This window comes from Haliotis asinina, chromosome 9 (assembly GCF_037392515.1).
Source record: "Haliotis asinina isolate JCU_RB_2024 chromosome 9, JCU_Hal_asi_v2, whole genome shotgun sequence".
Lineage (NCBI taxonomy): Eukaryota > Metazoa > Mollusca > Gastropoda > Lepetellida > Haliotidae > Haliotis > Haliotis asinina.
In genome coordinates, this window is record NC_090288.1 from 14,995,514 (window position 1) to 15,015,119 (window position 19,606).

At 43.2% G+C, this 19,606-nt stretch overlaps 2 protein-coding genes across 4 annotated transcripts; one reads left to right on the plus strand and one right to left on the minus strand.

Annotated features, from left to right (window-relative positions):
* The first annotated feature begins 1,000 nt into the window (after positions 1-1,000).
* On the plus strand, positions 1,001-8,579 carry LOC137295925 (uncharacterized). Its single transcript, XM_067827504.1, has 4 exons — positions 1,001-1,315; positions 5,789-5,915; positions 6,623-6,765; positions 8,136-8,579. Exons 1-4 carry the CDS (start codon positions 1,108-1,110, stop codon positions 8,366-8,368), a joined length of 711 nt encoding a protein of 236 aa, XP_067683605.1. The 5' UTR covers positions 1,001-1,107; the 3' UTR covers positions 8,369-8,579.
* Positions 8,580-11,485: 2,906 nt separating this feature from the next.
* Positions 11,486-17,276, minus strand: LOC137296307 (uncharacterized). 3 transcript variants are annotated; one of them, XM_067828076.1, is made up of 4 exons: positions 17,116-17,276; positions 13,749-15,798; positions 12,833-13,236; positions 11,486-12,247 (listed from the first exon to the last, which is right to left on the minus strand). In XM_067828076.1, exons 2-4 carry the CDS (start codon positions 15,598-15,600, stop codon positions 11,894-11,896), a joined length of 2,610 nt encoding a protein of 869 aa, XP_067684177.1. In that variant the 5' UTR covers positions 15,601-15,798; positions 17,116-17,276; the 3' UTR covers positions 11,486-11,893. The 3 variants fall into 3 exon arrangements, with proteins under 3 accessions (XP_067684177.1, XP_067684179.1, XP_067684178.1); XM_067828078.1 differs by lacking the exon at positions 17,116-17,276 and adding an exon at positions 16,813-17,042; XM_067828077.1 differs by lacking the exon at positions 17,116-17,276 and adding an exon at positions 16,808-16,872.
* Between the last annotated feature and the right edge of the window lie 2,330 nt (positions 17,277-19,606).

Sequence of the window (19,606 nt, forward strand, 5' to 3'; positions counted from 1 at the left end):
GATGCAAGTCTAGATTTTCTTAGGTTGGGAATTCTCCTCACTGGGGTTCCTGTTCCCTGTAAAAGGAATTGCTTGTTTCTATCAAACTTATATATACATGTATCCAGAGGCATACATTTGTCTACATTAACCCAACAATCTGAAATGTATGAATCAAAACATAAATCTGAGACAGCGTATCTGCTTTTCTTCAGTACACAGTTTTTAACCATCATGAGTGAGTGAGGTTAGTTTTACACCGCATTCAGCAATATTCCAGCCATATAGCAGCGGTCTGTAAACAATCGAGTTTGGACCAGACAATCCAGTGATCAACAACATGAGCATCGATCTGTGCGCTTGGGAACCGATGACATATGTCAGCCAAGTCATCGAGTCTGACCCGTTAGTCGCCTCTCACGACAAGCATAGTCGCCTTTTATGGCAAGCATGGGTTGCTGAAGGGCTATTCTACTCCGGACCTTCACGGGTCATAACCATTTTGAGTGAATGATTATTGTTTTACAATTCTCCCAGAAATATTTCAGCAACATCAAAGTAGGGAATGACCTTTACATATTTGTATCCATGTGGGGATTGGAACCCTGGCATTTGGCGTCACGAGTTGATTGGTTTAATGTTGTTCATCGCCGCACTCCGCAATATTCCAACAGCGGTCTATATAAATATTCAAATCTGGACCAAACAACCCAGTGATCAACATGAGTAATCGATCTACGCAACTGAGACACAATGACATGTGTGAACCAAGTCAGAGAGCCTGGCCACCCGAACCCGTTAGTCGCCTCTTACGACAAGCACGGGTTATGGAAGCTCAATTCTAACAGCCAGCGGTCGCTTTAACCACTAGGCTAACTCAGAAACAATAATGACAAACCCTTTTCGTAACCAGTTCTTTTGTTGTGATCCATTATGTCTTACATGCAATAATTAATCGAATTACATACTGGAAGTATCTGGCAACGTTGCCAAGCAGAATGATCCAATAGGCCGCTTAATTAAACGATACGTGAACAGGATTTTCCGGTCCAATGGCTTTGGGCTCTCTTTGTGATTAATTCTTTTGTCATTGCAATACATAAGGTGTAACCCTTTGTCGGTAACCATATGAAGTTTAACGCCGCGTTGGGGCAACGTCTTCGTCGTCAGTCCCCTGGACGGTGTAAGTTGGCATGTAGTAATCCAGGGCTCTTTCAAGACGACATTTCAGCTCCTCGCTCACTCTATGCTACTTGGTGGGTGTTAAAGTGCAGCGTTATGGCGGCCCCAAGTTTGTGCTGTTTTCTTGTCACGCTATGGACGTTTTGTTTTCTTGGTAAGTACCGTCCTGTCGACAGGTTTAATTTCCTGGACCCTTCTTCTCTTGAAACTTTCGTAGTCCGGAGAATTCTTAACTTTGATCGTAGTAGAATACTGACCTTTAGTAACCCATGCTTGACGTAAGAGGCGAATAACAGGATAGGATGGTCAGTGGTTGACGCATGTCATCGGTTCCCAGTTGCGCAGGTTGATGCTCACGTTGTTGATCACTGGATTGTCTGGTAGAGACTTGATTATTTATAGACCGTCGTCATATAGGTGGAATATTGCTGAGCGCGGCGTAAACCTACACTCGCTCACTTACGGGGTCGTGATGTTTGCGATCTCAAATTTGCATTGCCAAAACTAAGTAATGTTTCAACAACGTTTGTAATTGTCAAATTCATTTTTCTTGTTTGTGGTCTCCTTTACCCTGAAGTTAATGTTATAGATACATTTCTATCACAAATTCTCAAATCGGTTCTCTCAATATTTTAACATGGAACGTCAGGGGTGTCTTGTCGTCTGCACTCCCACTTGGTGAAATCCTGACAACAAACCAAACTGACATCACCTTTGTAACCGAACACAAACCTTTACACCAATCAACTCCATCCATCTTGATTACATATCCTTTGCTAAAAGACTTACAAACTTACGATGTGGAACAAACTTACGATGTGGAAAAGGAGGCGTTGCCATCATGTGCAAAACAACTCTGTGTCCTTACGTAACTCTCTTAGATCACATAGACAGTGAACGGATAATTGGCATCCAGCTTGTGCTTAAGGACACGTCCCCGCTGTTCATGTTCTCAGTGTATACACCAACTCCGAGTTATGGAACTGCTGAATATCAAACAGTCTTCAGAGAACTACAGGATGTTCACGACTACTACAGCAGCCACTGTGTGGTTGTATTCTTGGGAGATTGTAATGCGAGACTAAACTCCCCTCCATCATCTCATCCGAATGGAACTCTTCTCTCAGAGTTTGTAGCTGACAATTTAATCTTAGTTATATCGAACGATAACACAAACAGCAGCTACACGTTCACTCCTGCCATGTCACAGATTGGCCTTATTTTCATCTCCAGTGAGAATAAATGTCACATCCACCATACATGAAGAAGATGATTTAAACTGTGTTTCAGACCCCCCCCCCCCCCCCCCAATCGTTGCTCACATTGTGTTACTTGAAATCCCACCCCTCGAAGAAACGAGACCTTCAAGTATTACATGGAAACGTTGTGATGAACACTTGGTGAACCAGACCTTTCCACCGCAGATGTCACTGATGCCTACTATGACAACATTACGGACGTCATATCTCATGCGGCTTTATCTGCGTTACCCAGATCTAAGTACAGCCCTCACACAAAATCATACTAGACTAAACACCTTCAACATATCCACTCCCTACAACGACATGCCCGGAAACTATGGATCAACCAGGGTCGCCCTCGTGGCTTCCAGCATCAATCATACGCTAACTACAAACGTCTTAAGAGAGATTTTAGACGTGCCCAAAGAACAGCCATCAAGACCTTATTGAACAACACCTCAAAGACTTTGAACAGTATGCAGAGTGTGATTCCAAGCGTTTCTGGAAAATGTTGAAAGCTAGGAAAAGAAGGAATGGCAATTACTGTGCACATTTCACTGTCGATAAACACGATGTCTGGGATCATATGGATGTATGCACCCCCTTTGTCAATTTCTATCACTCAGTTCATACTCCTCAGGCAAATCCGGACTTTAACCAGCACTTTCTGCAGGAAACAGAACGCAAACTAAATGAGTTATCCTCCTCCCCAATCATGATCACATCCAAGCATTTTCCTCACCCGTAACCTGCGACGAAACTCGAAGTATAGTACAAACACTTAAACGGAATAAAGCTGCTGGACAAGACAGCATACAAAATGAAAACATCATATATGGTGGACCTCAGCTTATTTTCCATCTCACGCGCCTTTTCAAAGCCTTGATACAGTCGGCGCATGTTCCTCAAAACTGCAAAATAGGCGTCATCATACCAATTCACAAAGGAAACGACAAGCCAAAACACTTAGCAAACGGCTACAGACTCATTACTTTACTGCCAGTTCTTTATAAACTGTTTGAAAAACTCTTGAACAACAGACACACCAAATGGATTACCAGCACTGGTACCTTACTCCCGAATGGATAACAACAAGGTTACCAACAAGGACTTGGATGCACAACGGCCTCGTTTAACTTATCAGAATCCATTCACCATAACCTAGAATTAGGGAGTAAAGTGTACGGAGCTTTTGTCGATAACAAACAGGCATTCGACACTGTATGGCATAGTGGACTCTTGGTCAAATTAGCCAACCTCGGAATCACTGGTAGGACATGTCAATTGTTTGTGAACTGCTACTCTGACCTTAAAAGTCTTCTTGTAGTCTGTCAGTCAGAACTCTTCTCCATCAAGCAAGGAGTGAGACAAGGAGGAGTACTCTCGACCTTCATGTACCTGGTATTTATCAACGATCTACTGAATCAACTTCAAGATTCAGGACATGGCATATGTGTTGGAAATCTGAACCTTGGGAACCCGACATTAGCAGATGACCTCACAGTACGCTCCCTTAATCCCACTGGACTGGGATCACTTCTTGACATAATCACTACATATAGCTCCAACTGGAGATACGAGGTAAATCCTACTAAGTGCCAAGTTACTGTCTTCAGTCAGCAAGGCACTGAAACTAAGCATCGTGACTTCTTTCTTGCTGGCAAACTACTGTCCCAGCAGTGACTGCGTCTCCCACTTGGGAACTAAAGTCTGCAACAACCTAAAGCATCCACAGTCCATAAAAGCCGCTTGTCGTAAAGCAAGAGCCTCTTGCCATTCCCTTACTGGTATTGGTATACGACCTGATGGACTCAATCCTCTGATTGCAGCGTCAACAGTGAAGAAAATTGTACTACCAATCCTTCTTTATGGATGTGAACTTTGGACGAACAGATGTCAACAAGATGAAGTTTTATTAGAAACGACATGGCGTTACATGGCAAAGCGCAACCAGAGTTTCCCAAGCGTACCCGAACAGACATGTGTCTCAGCATGATCGGATGGCTTCCGGTCAAAGAGGAAATAACTCGTTGCCAGCTCACATTGTTTTACAGACTGATCACTCTACCTCCATTGTTCTCTTCCAGACTTCTTCTATACCTCCAGAAAGCCGACTCCGACATTGCATATGGACTCTGTCCCACAATTGTCTCCCTTCTTCAACTCTACAATATCAGTCACTACTTTATTGCTTTCATTCAAGGCCTACCTATACCAAGCAAGCAGTCGTGGAAAAAGCTCATCACAGAACGAGTAATCAACACGTCAAGGCCTTCCACTTTCTAGCTCAGATGTGGATGGCAATCCCTCAGCCCAGTATCCTGTGCAAGCTCCTGTACACGGACCTACTCCATCATGTCTCCAGCGGATGCCCAGCACTATATGCCATCTATGACCAATTCTGGAGCAACATGCTGGATGTTTTCCCCCTCAAGCTACATGTACATCTCCACAACTGTGACGACGAGACGTTCCTGCTGTTGCTCACGGATCGTCCACAAGCTGTCCGCTATTTTCCTCATGTCTGCAATGTCCGCGTACCAGCGACTTATCACCATACAAAGAGTAACCAGCATCTGACACTCACGCCACTCCAAATCAGCATACATGCTTGCTTACCACTATCTAACTTTCAGTAAATTAACACCTCTTACCTTCCTTGTACATACTCCTACTGTCACCTGATGTAATCAGCATCTAATGTCCTATCCAAGGAGGAAATAAATATGATGGTGATGAAGTTAAGTAATGTTTCAACAACGTTTGTAATTGTCAAATTCATTTTTCTTGTTTGTGGTCTCCTTTACCCTGAATTTAATGTTATAGATACATCCTTATCCCTCAATTAGAATACCATACAGAATACCCAGATCGTTAAAGGGGGCCGTCAAGATTCGAATTCGAACAGGTCAGAGCAACCCACGCTTTTCGTAAGAGGCGACAAAGGGGTGGGGTGGTCAGGCTTGCTGACCTGGCTGACACATGTCATCGTATCCTAAATGATCAATGATCATGCTGCTGATCACTCGATCGTCTGGTCCAGGCTCGATTATATATAGAGCGCCGCCAATAGATGGAGTATTGCTGAGTGCGGCGTAAAACTAAACTCATTCACACACGTTCTCATTCAAGACTGCACACAGACTCTATGGTTTCATGAAGGGTTAAGCTATCGAGACATCAGAGTGCAACGTTAAACAACAAAGTAACATATAGAAATAAAAAAACAAAAAAACCCAAATACAAACAATTTATGTATTGATACCGCTGACTTTATCAACTGTAAAGACCAAAAAAGAAAGTCAGGACTGGTCGTTTACCGCGTACGGTAAAAACAGAAGTAGCTTGGTTTGGTTTAACTGAATGCCTGAGCTCAGATATTTCAGTTGCAGATGTCAGTGCTGCTTCCCGATGCGGCTACTACAGCTCCTACGGGTACTACACCTACCGCTACTGCAGTTACGGCTGCTGCGGCACCACCTATGCCTACGTGTGCTGCTCTAGTACCACGAGGTAAGTGAGTATTCTTTGCAAAAGTGAGTGAGTATGTTTTTACGCCGCTGTTAACAATGTTCCAGCAATATCACGATTGGGCTTCACACATTGTACCCATGATGGAATCGAACCCATGTCTTCAGTTTGACGCTTTAACTTTTGGGCCACCCTACCGCCGCCCTCTTTACAAGAACGTGAGTTCAGGTTTACGCTGCACTCAGCACTATTCCAGCTGTAAGGTGTAAATAATCGAGTCTTGACCAGACAATCCAGTGATCAACAGCATGCGCATCGATCTGTGCAAATGGGAACCTGACCACCCAATCCCGTTAGTTGCCTTTTACGACAAGCATAGTCGCCTTTTATGGCAAGCATGGGTTGCTGAAGGCCTATTCGACACCTGACCTTCATGGGTCCTTAACAAGAAAGAAACCATAATCCATATCATTACCTTTTCATTATCCTTATCTTTCTTGTCTCCGTAAACAATGTCAGTGCAAGCAATACAGTACAAACTGTAAATGTAATCTCTCCCTGATGATAAAGTTAGTTGAAATCCGTAGGGGTGAAATATACACGCCCACAGGCACTGGGGTTTTCCCCATGACGTTCGATGGCGTGTCAAATGAGTGAGTGAGTGAGTGAGTGGATGCTGGATCTACGTATAGTAATGGAGACAAATGCATGGTTAAATCAACGTATTAAGTGTTGATTTGTAATTTCAGGATCGTGTTGTCCGGTGCAGCCATCACAGGCATTGTGATTGGAGTTGTTACTATGGCTGTTGTCATCTTCATTATCCTCATCGTCTTGATGAAAAAGAAACACTGGAGAGGCAGGAGAGTTGTCGGCCACGGCAACGTCGTAGGTGAGCGTCATCGGCGCCGTCATTCTCCGAGTCATACATAGTGGTGTTCCGATAAAATTAAATAATCGAAGATTGGTCGCAGTGACGAAACGACCAAGCAATCGATCACGGTTTCTCATAATAGAACGATTGTGGAACAACTGTTTTACTCTTTGAAACACTTAACGATGGAACATATCTTTTCACGTGAAGAAAACGTGTTTTATTGTAAGAAATCTCACTTCACTAACTGAATAAGAGAATATTTCTGTTTGAATATCCTTTGAAGTTAAGGTTCATGATATATTAGTCATCACTTTAAAGTAGCAAATTCATCATGTTAAATGTATCTGCAAAAACACCTTGAATAGGAACATCTGAAAAATGACGCAAGCCAATTTGTTTCGATGATTGATCGATTGTAATGAACAAATCATCAATTATTAGATTGTAACCAATTCATACAATGTCATACATCATCAGATTAACGTCAGTCACGCCTACTGTCGTGTCACTCAATAACATCTGTCATGCATTACCCCTATCCTCAAGCATACATCACTCTGTAACACGCATTATCAACAGGCTTACATTACTCCAAGTCACCCATTATCCACAGGCATACAATACTCGAAACCATGCATTACTCACAGCACACATTACTCCAGCACATGCATTATCCAAAGGCATACATTAATCCAAGTTTCCCATTACACACTGACATACAATACTCCGAACCAAGTATTATCCCCAGGCATACATTACTCCACACGGTGCATTATCAACAGGCATACATTACTCCGAGCAATGCATTAACCACAGGCATACATTACACACTTCGACTGTACACTACTACACATTATCTTCCTTCATACATTATGCCTAATCATGAGTTACACAAAATACTTCATTCCTAATCATGACTTATCCTGAATCATACATCATTTCTAACCATGAGTTATCCTAAATTATACATCAATCCTAACCATGAGTTATCCTACATTACACAGTATTTCTCACCATGAGTTATCCTAAATTGTACATCATTCCTAACCATGATCTATCCGGCGTTATACATTATTTCTAACCATGGGTGGTTATCAGACATTATACATTATTCCTAGTCTGAATCTCGTATTCGTCCCAGTTCCAAAGTTTTCAACTATTCGCATCAGGTCGTGATAAAGCTGAGAGTCAGTTCATAATACCATCACTGACTGCATGAGAATTCGTTCTCAAATCCCACTGACTATGTGCCTACACATTTGGCACGTAACCTATCATTTGGCACGTAACCTATCATTTGGCACGCAATCAAAAGACACAGAACAATGTGCAGATCAACTGAACAGTCAAATAATCACCTTACCTGTTAATTCTTTCTGTTTCAGTGAGCAGCTCCTCCACGGCAACAAAGCCTGTTAGTACCGTCCAGGTGGGACCGCCCGTCCCACAGAATCCCTACCCAGCATATCCACCGCCCGCATACCCTGCACCCCAACAACCCCCATCCACCACCCCAGCATACCCCCCACCTCAACAGCCCTACACCGCCAACGACCCAGCTTACCCACCCTCACCACCCTCCTACACCACAACCACCACATCTCATGTGTACTATTAGTAATAACTATATATTCCTAATGCTTGCATTAAAGATCGTATGTTTCTACATGCAAACCCCAAAACATACGACGTCGCAAAAACATTGACGTGAAGACCAAAATGGAATGAGTCCACGTTCCCGCCCTCAAGTGTACATTCGGGAAGATGTGTAAGAAGGAATATAGCTTAAATCTATTTTCATGTAAAAATAAAGATCTGTCAAAGAATAATTACAAAGTTTATTAGATTATTATTTCTGAACTGCTACCCAAGCAAAACGCCGTTGGCGATGTCTGCCATCATTTGAGATGTCCAAATCATATGTGTTTTGTTCCGACTGTTCAACAGTTCTGGTGTCCTGAGGCAAGTGCATAGTTGTCTATGCATTTTGGATTGTCTCCTGTTGGTAATTAGGAGTCTTGTCGAATGATGTATTTGTACTACTGGGTTTTTAGTGTTAACAGTGCACTCAAAGGGACTGTTTTAATGCGTACCCTGTCTTAAGATTTCAGCGAGATAGAGTAACTTAATTTAAACGTTTACTCGTCACGCCGAACCCTCAGGTTCGACTTCCCATGTCAAAGATCAGGTACATCAGAAATGAGCTTCACACACTTCACCCAGGTGGAGGAATCGAACCCGGATCGTCGGCGTGACGAGCGAACGATTTAACCACAAGACTACCCCACCGCCCAGTCGGAGAAAGAACGTCCATGTACATAGTTGCACCTCAAAACATGAGTGAGTGAGTGAGTTATTGAGTGAGCAATATTCCAGCTATATGGCGGCGGTCTGTAAATAATCGAGTCTGGACCAGGCAATCCAGTGACCAACATCATAAGCTGCTGAACTGGGAACCGATGATATGTGTCAACCAAGTCATCTAGCCTGACCACTCAACCCTGTTAGTCGCCTCTTACGACAAGCATAATCGCCTTTATGGCAAACATTGGTTGCTGAAGGCCTATTCTACCCCGGACCTTTCGGGTCCTCAAAGCATGAAAACTAGACATCTAGGGCTAGATTTAAGAGAATAGTAATGAACGAGTAACTGGTTTAAAAGTTTACTCGTCACGCCGGAGCCACGGGTTCCCCATGTGAAAAATCGGGTACATCAGAAATGGAGCTTCACACTTTGTACCCATATTCGGATATTCGGCGTGACGAGCGAACGCTTGAACCACTAGACTGCCCCATCGCTCCCTGACTACAAGAAACTCTCTTGTCCATTTCATGGCTAATTTTGCATTCAAGTTATAAGAAACAAACAAGTAACACACAGGGTTAGTGAGGTAGCACAAATGACCCAGGTAAGCATATTCTTTAAATAAATAACTTTCTTGATTTTTTTCAAACCATTTAAGCTGTCGTCACGCCGGTGGTTTGTCATATAGACTGTGTAACATTCTCCTTTTCATTACGTTAAAATTCAGATAAGATAAACATATGTTAAATTAGGCCACTTTCTAAATGGCACGGTGTGTTCGGTAAACTCTGTTTGGAATATCATTTATAACAAAAGTATGGATATAACTTTTTTCCTGGTCACTTGCTATATATTTTAGATGAACAGCGAATAAGGAACAACTGCTATTGAAGATCATAGACTAGAATCATAGACCATAGAATTGGTCTTCAGCAATCCATGCACACCGTAAGAGGGACTGACGGGATCGGGTGATCAGGCTCCCTGGCTTGGTTGCCACATCTCATCGTATCCAAGTTGTGTAGACCTATGCTCATGCTGTTGATCACTGGAATGTCTGGTCCAGACGTGAATATATACAGACAGCCGCCATATAGTTCGAACATTGATGAGTGCAGCGTAAAACTAAACTCACTCACTCACACACTCGGGTAAAAACGATCTACAATGTCTCACAGAGTTCTAAACGAACAAAATGTACATACCGGTTATTTTTAAATACGATATTTGAACATCAGGTAGAACAAATACTAGTATTTCGGGTGTGAGCACAACTATCTGGATAGTTTACACACGGATGAACGTCACAACTCAGGGTTCATCTTTCGATCTTTCGGACATTAATCAGAAATGTTTCATGATATTCCATCACAACTTTCAAAAAGGAAAGATGCTGGGAAATCATCGCCGTGTTCAAGAATATTTCAACAAATCTGAATCAGTGACGTAGATACGTGAAGTAGATACATGACGTATAAGTGAGGGCGCGTGCATTTGCACACTTAGCAATGGTCCAGCTAAATAATCGAGTCTGGACCTGATGACCCAGTGACTGACATTATGAGCATCAATCTTTGAAGTTGGGATATGGAGGCATGTGTCAACCAAGTCAGCGAGTGAGGCTTCCAGATCCCGTCAGTCGTCCTTAACGACAAATATGGGTTTCCCAAGATGAATTCTAGCCCGAATCTTCACGGATTCTGGGTTTGTGCATGTAGATGCTCCTGTGTATCCTAAGTTGTGCTGCTATATTGTTCCACTGAGATACCATGCAGCAGTGCACCGTGTACAAATACTCCCATGTATAGTCACCGTGTATGGAGTCCAAGACAAACGAGTGACTGAATTTAGTTCTGTTCCACTTGGAGTATTGTTTAAACAAACTCACGGCGGGGGACAGCAGGAATGAGCTTCACACATGGTACATATATGGAACTGAACCCGGTTCTTCAGCGTGATGAGCGAACGCTTGAACCACTAGGCTGCTCCACCGCTCATCCACCTTGACCGGTCGTGACACTTATCAAATATTTTTTTCTTAGTAATCACAAAAGGATCCCGATGGACTCGCATATGTTTAAACACATTTATCCTGAAGTCATTCTCAATCCCTTCTAAGCGCTAGAAGTTAACGCTGACCCTACCATCGTCGTCGTCTGTTCAAAATGCAGCGGGGCGGTGGGATAGCCTAGTTGTTAAGGCGTTCGCCCGTCACACCGAAGACCCGGGTTCGATTCCCCACATGGGTATAATGTGTGAAGCCCAATTCTTGTGTCTCCCTCCGTGATATTACGGGAATATTGCTCAAAGCGGCGTAAAACTAAACTCACTCACTCACTCATAGTGCAACTCGACACACTAAAATCCTGTGATTTAATCATCATTATGTAGAATAAATCCGACTCCAGTCTACAATACAAAAGCAACAGATTTTGTTATTTTTTTATTACTTAAACATACATACTGATCGAACTGTATGAATAAAAATCCGTAGCAAAAATAAATATGTTGAATAAATTAAAACACATGTACAAATACGCATGCACATGTTATATTGGGGGGATTGCACTTGGTTGCTAATAAACACTACAATAATAGAAGCCTAATACGACAGTTGTACAAATTAGCTAAGAAATAATGTAAATGTTAGTCACATAGCAGATAGTTGCTCTAAAACTACAAACACATTAGCACAAAAATGTACACATTGTTGACAAGGATGGGTTGAAATATACTTCAATCTTTAGTCACTATACGATGTTTAGCACTTGTGGGTCTTCATTCATCGGTAAGTACGTCACACGCGTCGTAGACGATGTTGTAATGAGGTCGCAGGAATTACTGCTGCTTGTGCGCTATGAATGAATACAGCCTCTGGACCTGACTCTGTTGGGGGGTGAGTTGTTGGGGAAGGGTCGGGTGCTGGTTTGGGGCGCCGTGTAGAGATCCCCCTGGATGCATTATGGAGCCAGGTGCACCTTGGGGGTAGGGGAAGATTGGGCGTGGCATCATCTGGGAAGCCTGTCCGGGGGCCATCATGGCGTTGGGTGGGAGGAAGGAGTAAGGCGATGCTGCCGACATGAGTGCGGACATTGGCTGGGCGCTGTAGGGATTCACTTGAGGTAAAGGGGTTGACTGCTTGTTCTGTTTGGCCTGGCGTCTCATCCGGGCACGTTTGTTCTGGAACCATACCTGCAGCAAGACCGAATGAAGAGGATACAATGAGCAGGGGACGTGATACCATGCAAATGTTTCTGCAAAAATGATATTTTTGTTACGTTATATTTTTATTAGTATGGTTTTGCTCCTCCTTTAGCAATATTCCAGCAATATCATGGAGGTGCACCAAAAGCATTCGTTACACACTGGGCTCATGCGAGGAATCGTAATGGTCTTCAGCACGAATGCTTAGGCTACCCCATTACAAACGAAATAAACTAAGAAGCTGCTTAGCAACCTAATGAAGCTAACGATTGAAAAGAACTATTGGTTGACTGTTTTTTAACGCCGTACTAAGCGATATTGCAGCTATATGGCTGCGGTCTGCGCATACCAGAAAATCAACAGTATGAGCATCGTACTACACAATTGGGACATGACGATATGAGTCAACGACGTCAGCGCACCTGACCACCCGATCCGTTAATCGTCTTTTACAACTATCCTGGGTTAACTTCACGGGTTCATAGAAAGTAAAGCTTAGGTGACCGTGATCCCTCACACATACAGATTCACCCACGAATACGTATCTCAGAAGGTTTCAGTGACATTACTTACCCTCAGCCTCTGGTCGGGGATGTCCAGTTCTCTGGCCAGTCTGTCTATGGTATCACACTCCGGGTAGGGGTTCTCCATGTACACCCTCTCCAGCGCCCGTAGCTGCCCAGGGGTGTAGCTGGTGCGGGACTTCTTCTTGTAGGAACCCATGTCTGGGTCAGGGTTGGGCCTCTTGTTCCTGGGGGCGCCAGCAGATGACGAGGATGACGCCGTGGAGGAGATGGAGGTGTCACAGATGGAGCTGGTAGAGGAACATCTGGATCTCATCAAGGAGGTGTCGCTCAGACTGGAGTTAGAGTCCTCCATACAGGGTAGGTGCGATGTGGTGAGCTCGGGACTACTTCTGGATTCAATGGATGAAGATGGGGAGTCAGTACTGGAGTTGACGTCGATAGCAGAGTCATCTGAAAGGACAATGAATAATTGAATTGACACAGTATTCATGAGATTAACCTATATCGTTAACATGTCAAGTACAGTGAGCGAGTGGTTTTAAGCCGCTTTTAGCAATATCCCAGCAATATCACGCGGGGGACACCGGAAATGTGTTTCACAGATTGCACACACACGGGGAATCGAAGCTGACGAGAGAACGTTTTAACCTCCCCTAGCGCCCCCATTTCAAGTACAAATACATGTGCTGGAAAGGGTGCCCAGCGACCCCCGGTGGTCTTTGTAACTGAAACTAATGTTCATAGTTACGCTACAATACGTGAACCGCCACATGCGACTTCGCACCAATACAGCATTTGTCGTTGCTTGTTTGCAATGCCCAGTTTCTGTTATCTGTAGGTCTCTGTGATATATGCCATACTTTGTTGACGATCACACGAAACAACGGTACACAACAGGTGACAAGTACCATCAAGGTTTTACTTATGTAACTGTTTCTTGAAATATATTCTGTTGAACATACCTTTCCCGGTACATGTTGGGCTCGGGTTTGAATCCGGAGATGATGAAAAGGTAGGTAACTGCGTGTTGCCAATTGGCATCTGCTGGGTGAAGAAACTGGGCGACATGAAGATGTTGTTGGAGAAAATGGATGGGTTAACGGGATCCCGTTTCTCTGGTGTTGGTTGAGCTGGAACGTTGGAAGGTAGGCTGGGGGTGAAGGAATCTGATTGTTTTGATTGGTCGTTGATTCTGGATACCATGTTCTGGTGCTGGAGGTTCGGTTGACCGTCCATGGACTTTGGGAACTCGCTCAGAAAGTAACTCAGAGCATCAGACTGGCTTTGGAGATGAGGTTCCGCTTTTACTGTCGGTACGAGCGATTCCTCTTGTGGGGGCTGCTTATCGTTGGATTCTGACAAGGCCTTTTCTTCCGTAGAGGTTTGTGGTATTTGTGGTTTGGGGTCTGATGCGAATCCCGACATGAGACTTGAGTTAAAGGGATGCTGGAAGGGTTGGTTGTAGGGTGTACTGTTGACCCAGGGTAGGGAACCAGGTGGAAACATAGGCGGGTATCCGTTGGAGAGTCTCACTGGCTTGGGGTGAGCCAAACCACTGGAAGCGATCTTGGCAGAAGATACATGCTGTTCCCAGAAGTTTACTGGATGTGAAGGAGGGTCTTGGTTGGGCAGGGAACTGAAGGGATGATGTCCCGAACTTGAATCAGATGGAATGTTATCGGACACAGATTGTCGGTCGTCGTCGCTAGAGTCTGACTCAGAGGTCTGGATGCTGGGTGGAGGGGTGTTGGGCTCAGAGTGTGAGTCCGTGGACTCCCCCTCGTGCAGCAAGAGACGCGTGGAGTGAGTCTGTTGAACTGTCTGGTGAATCGGAGGCTGTGGTGCTGCTTGACCGTAGGCGATGGTTGAGCTGTGGTCAGCCGGGGTTAAGTCGGGCACCTGTCCGTCATGTTCTGTCTTCTGTGGCATCCCAGATAGAGTACTGTTGATCAGATTGTTCAGCTGCATCTGGAGGCTGGTTTGGCTAGCATTGTCCTCGTCGGTCGGAGAGGGGCTTGACTCGGAGGTCTTTTCTTGGAAGTGCTGCGTCTCTCTGTTGTCTTTCGGTTCTGTCACGCGCTGTGTTGACGGTCGGGCTATGATTGGCTGTACCAGATAGTTGGAGTTACGGAGCCCTGCTGGCAGCTGTGGGTGGTTTTGAGCCAGGAGGGGACTGATGAGGTGACTGGGCTGAGGAACTCGAGTCGGCTGTGGTGCCTTGTGTTGTGACAATGAACTTTGAACTTGGGACAACTGAACCGACTGGGTCTGAGACGGGTAAGCAGATTGGACTTGGGACTCGGGTTCAGACTTGACTTGGCTCTGGTTATCAGACTTTGGTTGATCGTGTATGACGGACTGAGATGTAAGCTGGAACGTATTCCAGGCCTGGATGGAATGGTGAATCTGTGTCTGACTGGGAAATGGTTTTATTTGTGGCTGGTTGTTTGATTGTGGGAGAGGACTTGGCTGAGATTGGGCCTCAGGGCTCTGACACTGTTGCTCAGGTTCTATCACATCTTGATCCCGGGGATGTTCAGACGACTGAGGTTGGTGAGTCACGACCTGTCCGCTTGACTGAAAGTGGGGTAAATGATGTCTGAAGTTGGCGTAATCTGCAACACTGAACGAAAAGGACTGTCCTGGGTTGCCAAACAACGTATTCTGCACATTCCTCTGAGTATCTGCGTGAGGAGGCAACGTCACAGGCGTGTATGACATACTGGTGGGAGGAACATAAGGCGTGCCAGACGTCGCTGACAGATAATCGCTGTAGAGAGTTGTGGGAACGGCGTCTTTACTGATGTCAGACATCGTGGTGATGTCGTCTATGGTCTTTTCGTCCAGAGTAAGATGGTCGGTGTTCTGGGTCCAAATCGTCTGCTCTGCTTCCTGGTGATGAGGTTCAGTGTCGTCTGCTTTGTCGCCCAGAAGCGCTAGCCATGGCAGGAGGTCGGAGCTGTTGGTGTAGCCGAGGTGAGGGGTTAGTGACGATGCAGCGATGGTCGGAGGCTGAAACATTAGAGTTCACGATTGAGATAAATAGACCTGCCAGGCTATTCTCGAAACGTTCCTAACCTTACGAACTTCGTAAGCCCATTCTTAAGATATTGGCTACGATCAAAGTTACGAATTCTTAGGGCTACGAACGCTTGGAGAATAAGGGCCCTGATTGTCCGCTTAATGGTAAGTGAGTTTAATTTTACACTGCTTTAATTAATATTTAAGTAAGATCACGGCAGGGAACGCCACAAATTGGCTTTGCACATTGTACCATGTAGGGAATCGAACCCAAGTCTTCGGAGTGACGACTGAATGCTGTAACCACTATGCTACCAAACCGGTCTCATTCGTTAACTACCGTATCGTAATATGAAAGGTCTTGTGTATTGGTAAATATGTGAGGCAGAGCATGAATATATGGGTGTTGCGTTGTGTCATCGTTATAAGGTACAAGACACGTAATGTATCTCAAGTGGTAAAGCGGTATACAATTAGCCTTGTGCATTTTCAGGCATGTTGATGATCCTTTTCGCATATCAATGTAAACTGAAGGAAAACAAATATCAAGCAGCAATTACATATTTGAAAAAAAGGTTTTACACAAAACTTACATTTTTTATTTCTATAGTAAGAAAGAATTAACGTATAATTCTGTTTTATCTAATTATGACATTCCTATCTTATTATGAAATTCATGATTGGTTCTCTAAAATATTACGAGTACTGGTCATTTTGAGCTGATCTCTGACAAAGGCCAACTTGGAGATTCAGTTTTCGATCTGTCCACGGCCGCATGGAGACAGCATGCATCCCGGGTGTAGGGGTGGTATCAAAAGCAGAAAGTGATAATTGTGACTCGTTTGATATCGCTGACAATGCCACTTTGCTTTATGTTTAAATGCTCACTCGAAAATCTCAGCTATTGTGTTCATTCATTCATCATGCCACTAGAAAACACTGGGCGTTAAAATGACACAACTGACGGACTAATTTAGAACAACACCATTATTCAACCCACCTTACCTCGCTGTTGTTGACACAGGCACCACACTAATGTTTATCTGATAACATTTACCATTGGTCAAAACCAGTGGTTAGTCATATCTTTACTACAAAAATATCCGAATTTATGTTGAAACTGTTTTCGTTCTGTCAGTACACACATTACATAAACAGTCACCGAAAACTATTTTCAGGCAAGTTCCGATACAAATTATTGACATCCATTTTCAATCCTAAAGGGAGACAACTCTGGTAAATTCAGTTGCTGTTATGAACACCACATATATTCTATTATATCACAATAAAGAATGATTATTGACTTACCTTGTGAAATTGACGATAAAAGTCAACATATTACAGAAATACCCTAAATATCCAGCAAAGGTATGATGTAATAATGTACTCCTCAGTCCGACGAAAATCCAAGTCAGTCCCCAAGAAGGTCAATACTATTTACATCATGCGCTGTAACCCACATTTCAATTAACCAATGAAAAACGAAGAGACAACTTACCTCGCAGTACTCTTCCATTTCGTTGGTCAGAAAATTTCAGCTCGTGCAAGTGAGTTGTTTTCGAAATATGAGAAATCACAAATTGAATGCTTGTAGTGAACTCTTCTCAGATATTTATACGCAGGAGGACTGCATTGGCATTTTGGAGTCTTCTCACACATGCCACTCAGCAGATGAGTAAAATGCGTAAATGAGATGATTAGAGTCTTGTTTGTAATTGATTGGAGTTTTGAGGATTACATTGCGCGTGTTGTTCTTACCGCCATGTCAGTGATTAGTGTATTGTTTACCATCATCTCAAAAACACTGTATACGCTTTTGTGAGTTGATCTTGTCAGCCGAGGTGTTTTTGTATGAATAGCAGTATGATTGATAGGATTAACAGAAAGTTAGCATTGTCGATAGCGAATGTACAGGTCTTTTTCGATACGTTACTCGACAAACTAACATCAAATACACTTGAATATTTTTGCAAAATATTTTTATCCGTCTATCACTGTGGAATTTGACAACTTTAATCATAAAATTGTCATATTTTTTATAAATTATTTTCCATCGCTTGTTAAAACGTGTTTTAAATATCATAAATGGAGAAAGAATTTTAAGCGTAGTCGCTGTCAATGGCTGTGTATTGTGGATGGCGACCATGTCACCGTTCGACCACGTCAATAGTTTCCAGTGAAATGTACATGTCACCTCGTGAGATTCTGCACGTGCAGTACGATTTGATCGGGGGTGATCATGTGATCGTAAGGGGAGATTACCACAAACGGAGGGCATGGTATCTAGTGCAGGGACGTATTAATGCCACGAACGGTTAAACGGTTATAATATCACGACAACGAGTTCATGATGTTTCTTGATGAAGATCATGATGAAGAAGGAATAAGGATCGTTAAGGGAATAGAAACAAAACAAACATGTTGACAATTGTATGCACATCCACATATCAAATAGCAAACGTTCTGTTTATAATATTTTTAATGAATTTGTTTGGCAAACAGGCCAAAAGCTCATGTTAAGATCTATCCAAACTAAACGCCATAGAAAATATATTGACATGCCAAACACGCACAACTATGAACAGAGATGTTAGCTTCAGTGAGATGTAAATCCGACACCACCAGTTGAATAAATTATATAATAATTTTGCTACAAGTAGGTAAGTAAAGACAATGTTGATAATATTCTGTCTACGATCAACATCACCCGTTTCATAAAAATACCGATGAATCATACACTTTCTCACATTTGATATCGTTTGTATATCTCATGTTTTCATATATATTTTCTTACCGGCATTCGACGGGACTGAAGAAATAATCCTGTTAAGACAACACGCCGGATTGTAGAGCTGACGATGAAGGTCCAAGTCACGGACGGGACTGGGATTTTATGCTGGTGTTGCAACTTGAAGGATTTGACAAATACCGATTTTGACTGCTACCACTCTCTATATATCTTATACATGTCCTGTTCAGACTGAGGAAAAATAAATAATATATTTGGAATTCAGTATTTTCATTAACGCCAGTGTCACTACAAACCATTATAACTACATTTTCATGACTATATACTTGAAACTTGATATGCTGATTTCGAGTTTATTTAGTGAGTGCATGTTACTGATTCAAACATGATATCATTGTTCAGTTGCAGTAAAACCAGCCTAGTGGTTAAAGCGTTCACGCCGAAGACCTGGGTTCGATTCCGGACACGGGTACAAGCCCATTTCTGGAGTCCCCCGCCGTGATATTGCTGGAATATTGCTAAAAGCGGCTTAGAACCAAACGCACTCACTCATTTACCCGCTCACTCAAATACCATGTTCATTTATTCTTTCTTAATTACACCATCATGATTATGCCATAAAAAATCACGGCAAGTGGAAAAATAGTCAGTAAAAGTTACTTTCTTAAAGTCATTTGCAGTAAGGCAAGTGGCTTTTTAAAACAAATAAAAGTATATGTACCCCTTGTGTTAAGTAACGGATGACCCACAATTTCAAGTATACAGGCGACTATCAACTGTTTGCACAAAAGATTTTTGTTCACGGTAAACCTGTAAACTACAATATGTCTCGTATTCGTCAACGTAAGATCCTCAACTTCATAAAACAACTGAACTTGAACACCCATGTAGCCAAGTAAAAACCGTACTTCCTCTAATATAGGGGTTGTCAAAATCGGGAATGGTGGCCGAGTCTCGCCTGCATGCATATACCATGTTAGAGGCTGTGTCGTTTACTGAGTATCTGTATATTTAATGTATTTAAGGCGTTTATGTATGTGAATGAGTGAG

What these genes read in the sequence shown, in the direction of transcription:
- LOC137296307 (XM_067828076.1), bottom strand. Translation starts at nt 15,600, where the DNA reads ATGTCTGACATCAGTAAAGACGCCGTTCCCACAACTCTCTACAGCGAT. An exon ending in CCCAACATGTACCGGGAAAG is followed by an intron (nt 13,237 to 13,748) that starts GTATGTTCAACA and finishes TTGTCCTTTCAG; the next exon opens with ATGACTCTGCTATCGACGTC. An exon ending in TCCCCGACCAGAGGCTGAGG is followed by an intron (nt 12,248 to 12,832) that starts GTAAGTAATGTC and finishes GTCTTGCTGCAG; the next exon opens with GTATGGTTCCAGAACAAACG.
- LOC137295925 (XM_067827504.1), top strand. Translation starts at nt 1,108, where the DNA reads ATGAAGTTTAACGCCGCGTTGGGGCAACGTCTTCGTCGTCAGTCCCCT. An exon ending in ATGGACGTTTTGTTTTCTTG is followed by an intron (nt 1,316 to 5,788) that starts GTAAGTACCGTC and finishes CAGATATTTCAG; the next exon opens with TTGCAGATGTCAGTGCTGCT. An exon ending in CGGCCACGGCAACGTCGTAG is followed by an intron (nt 6,766 to 8,135) that starts GTGAGCGTCATC and finishes TTTCTGTTTCAG; the next exon opens with TGAGCAGCTCCTCCACGGCA.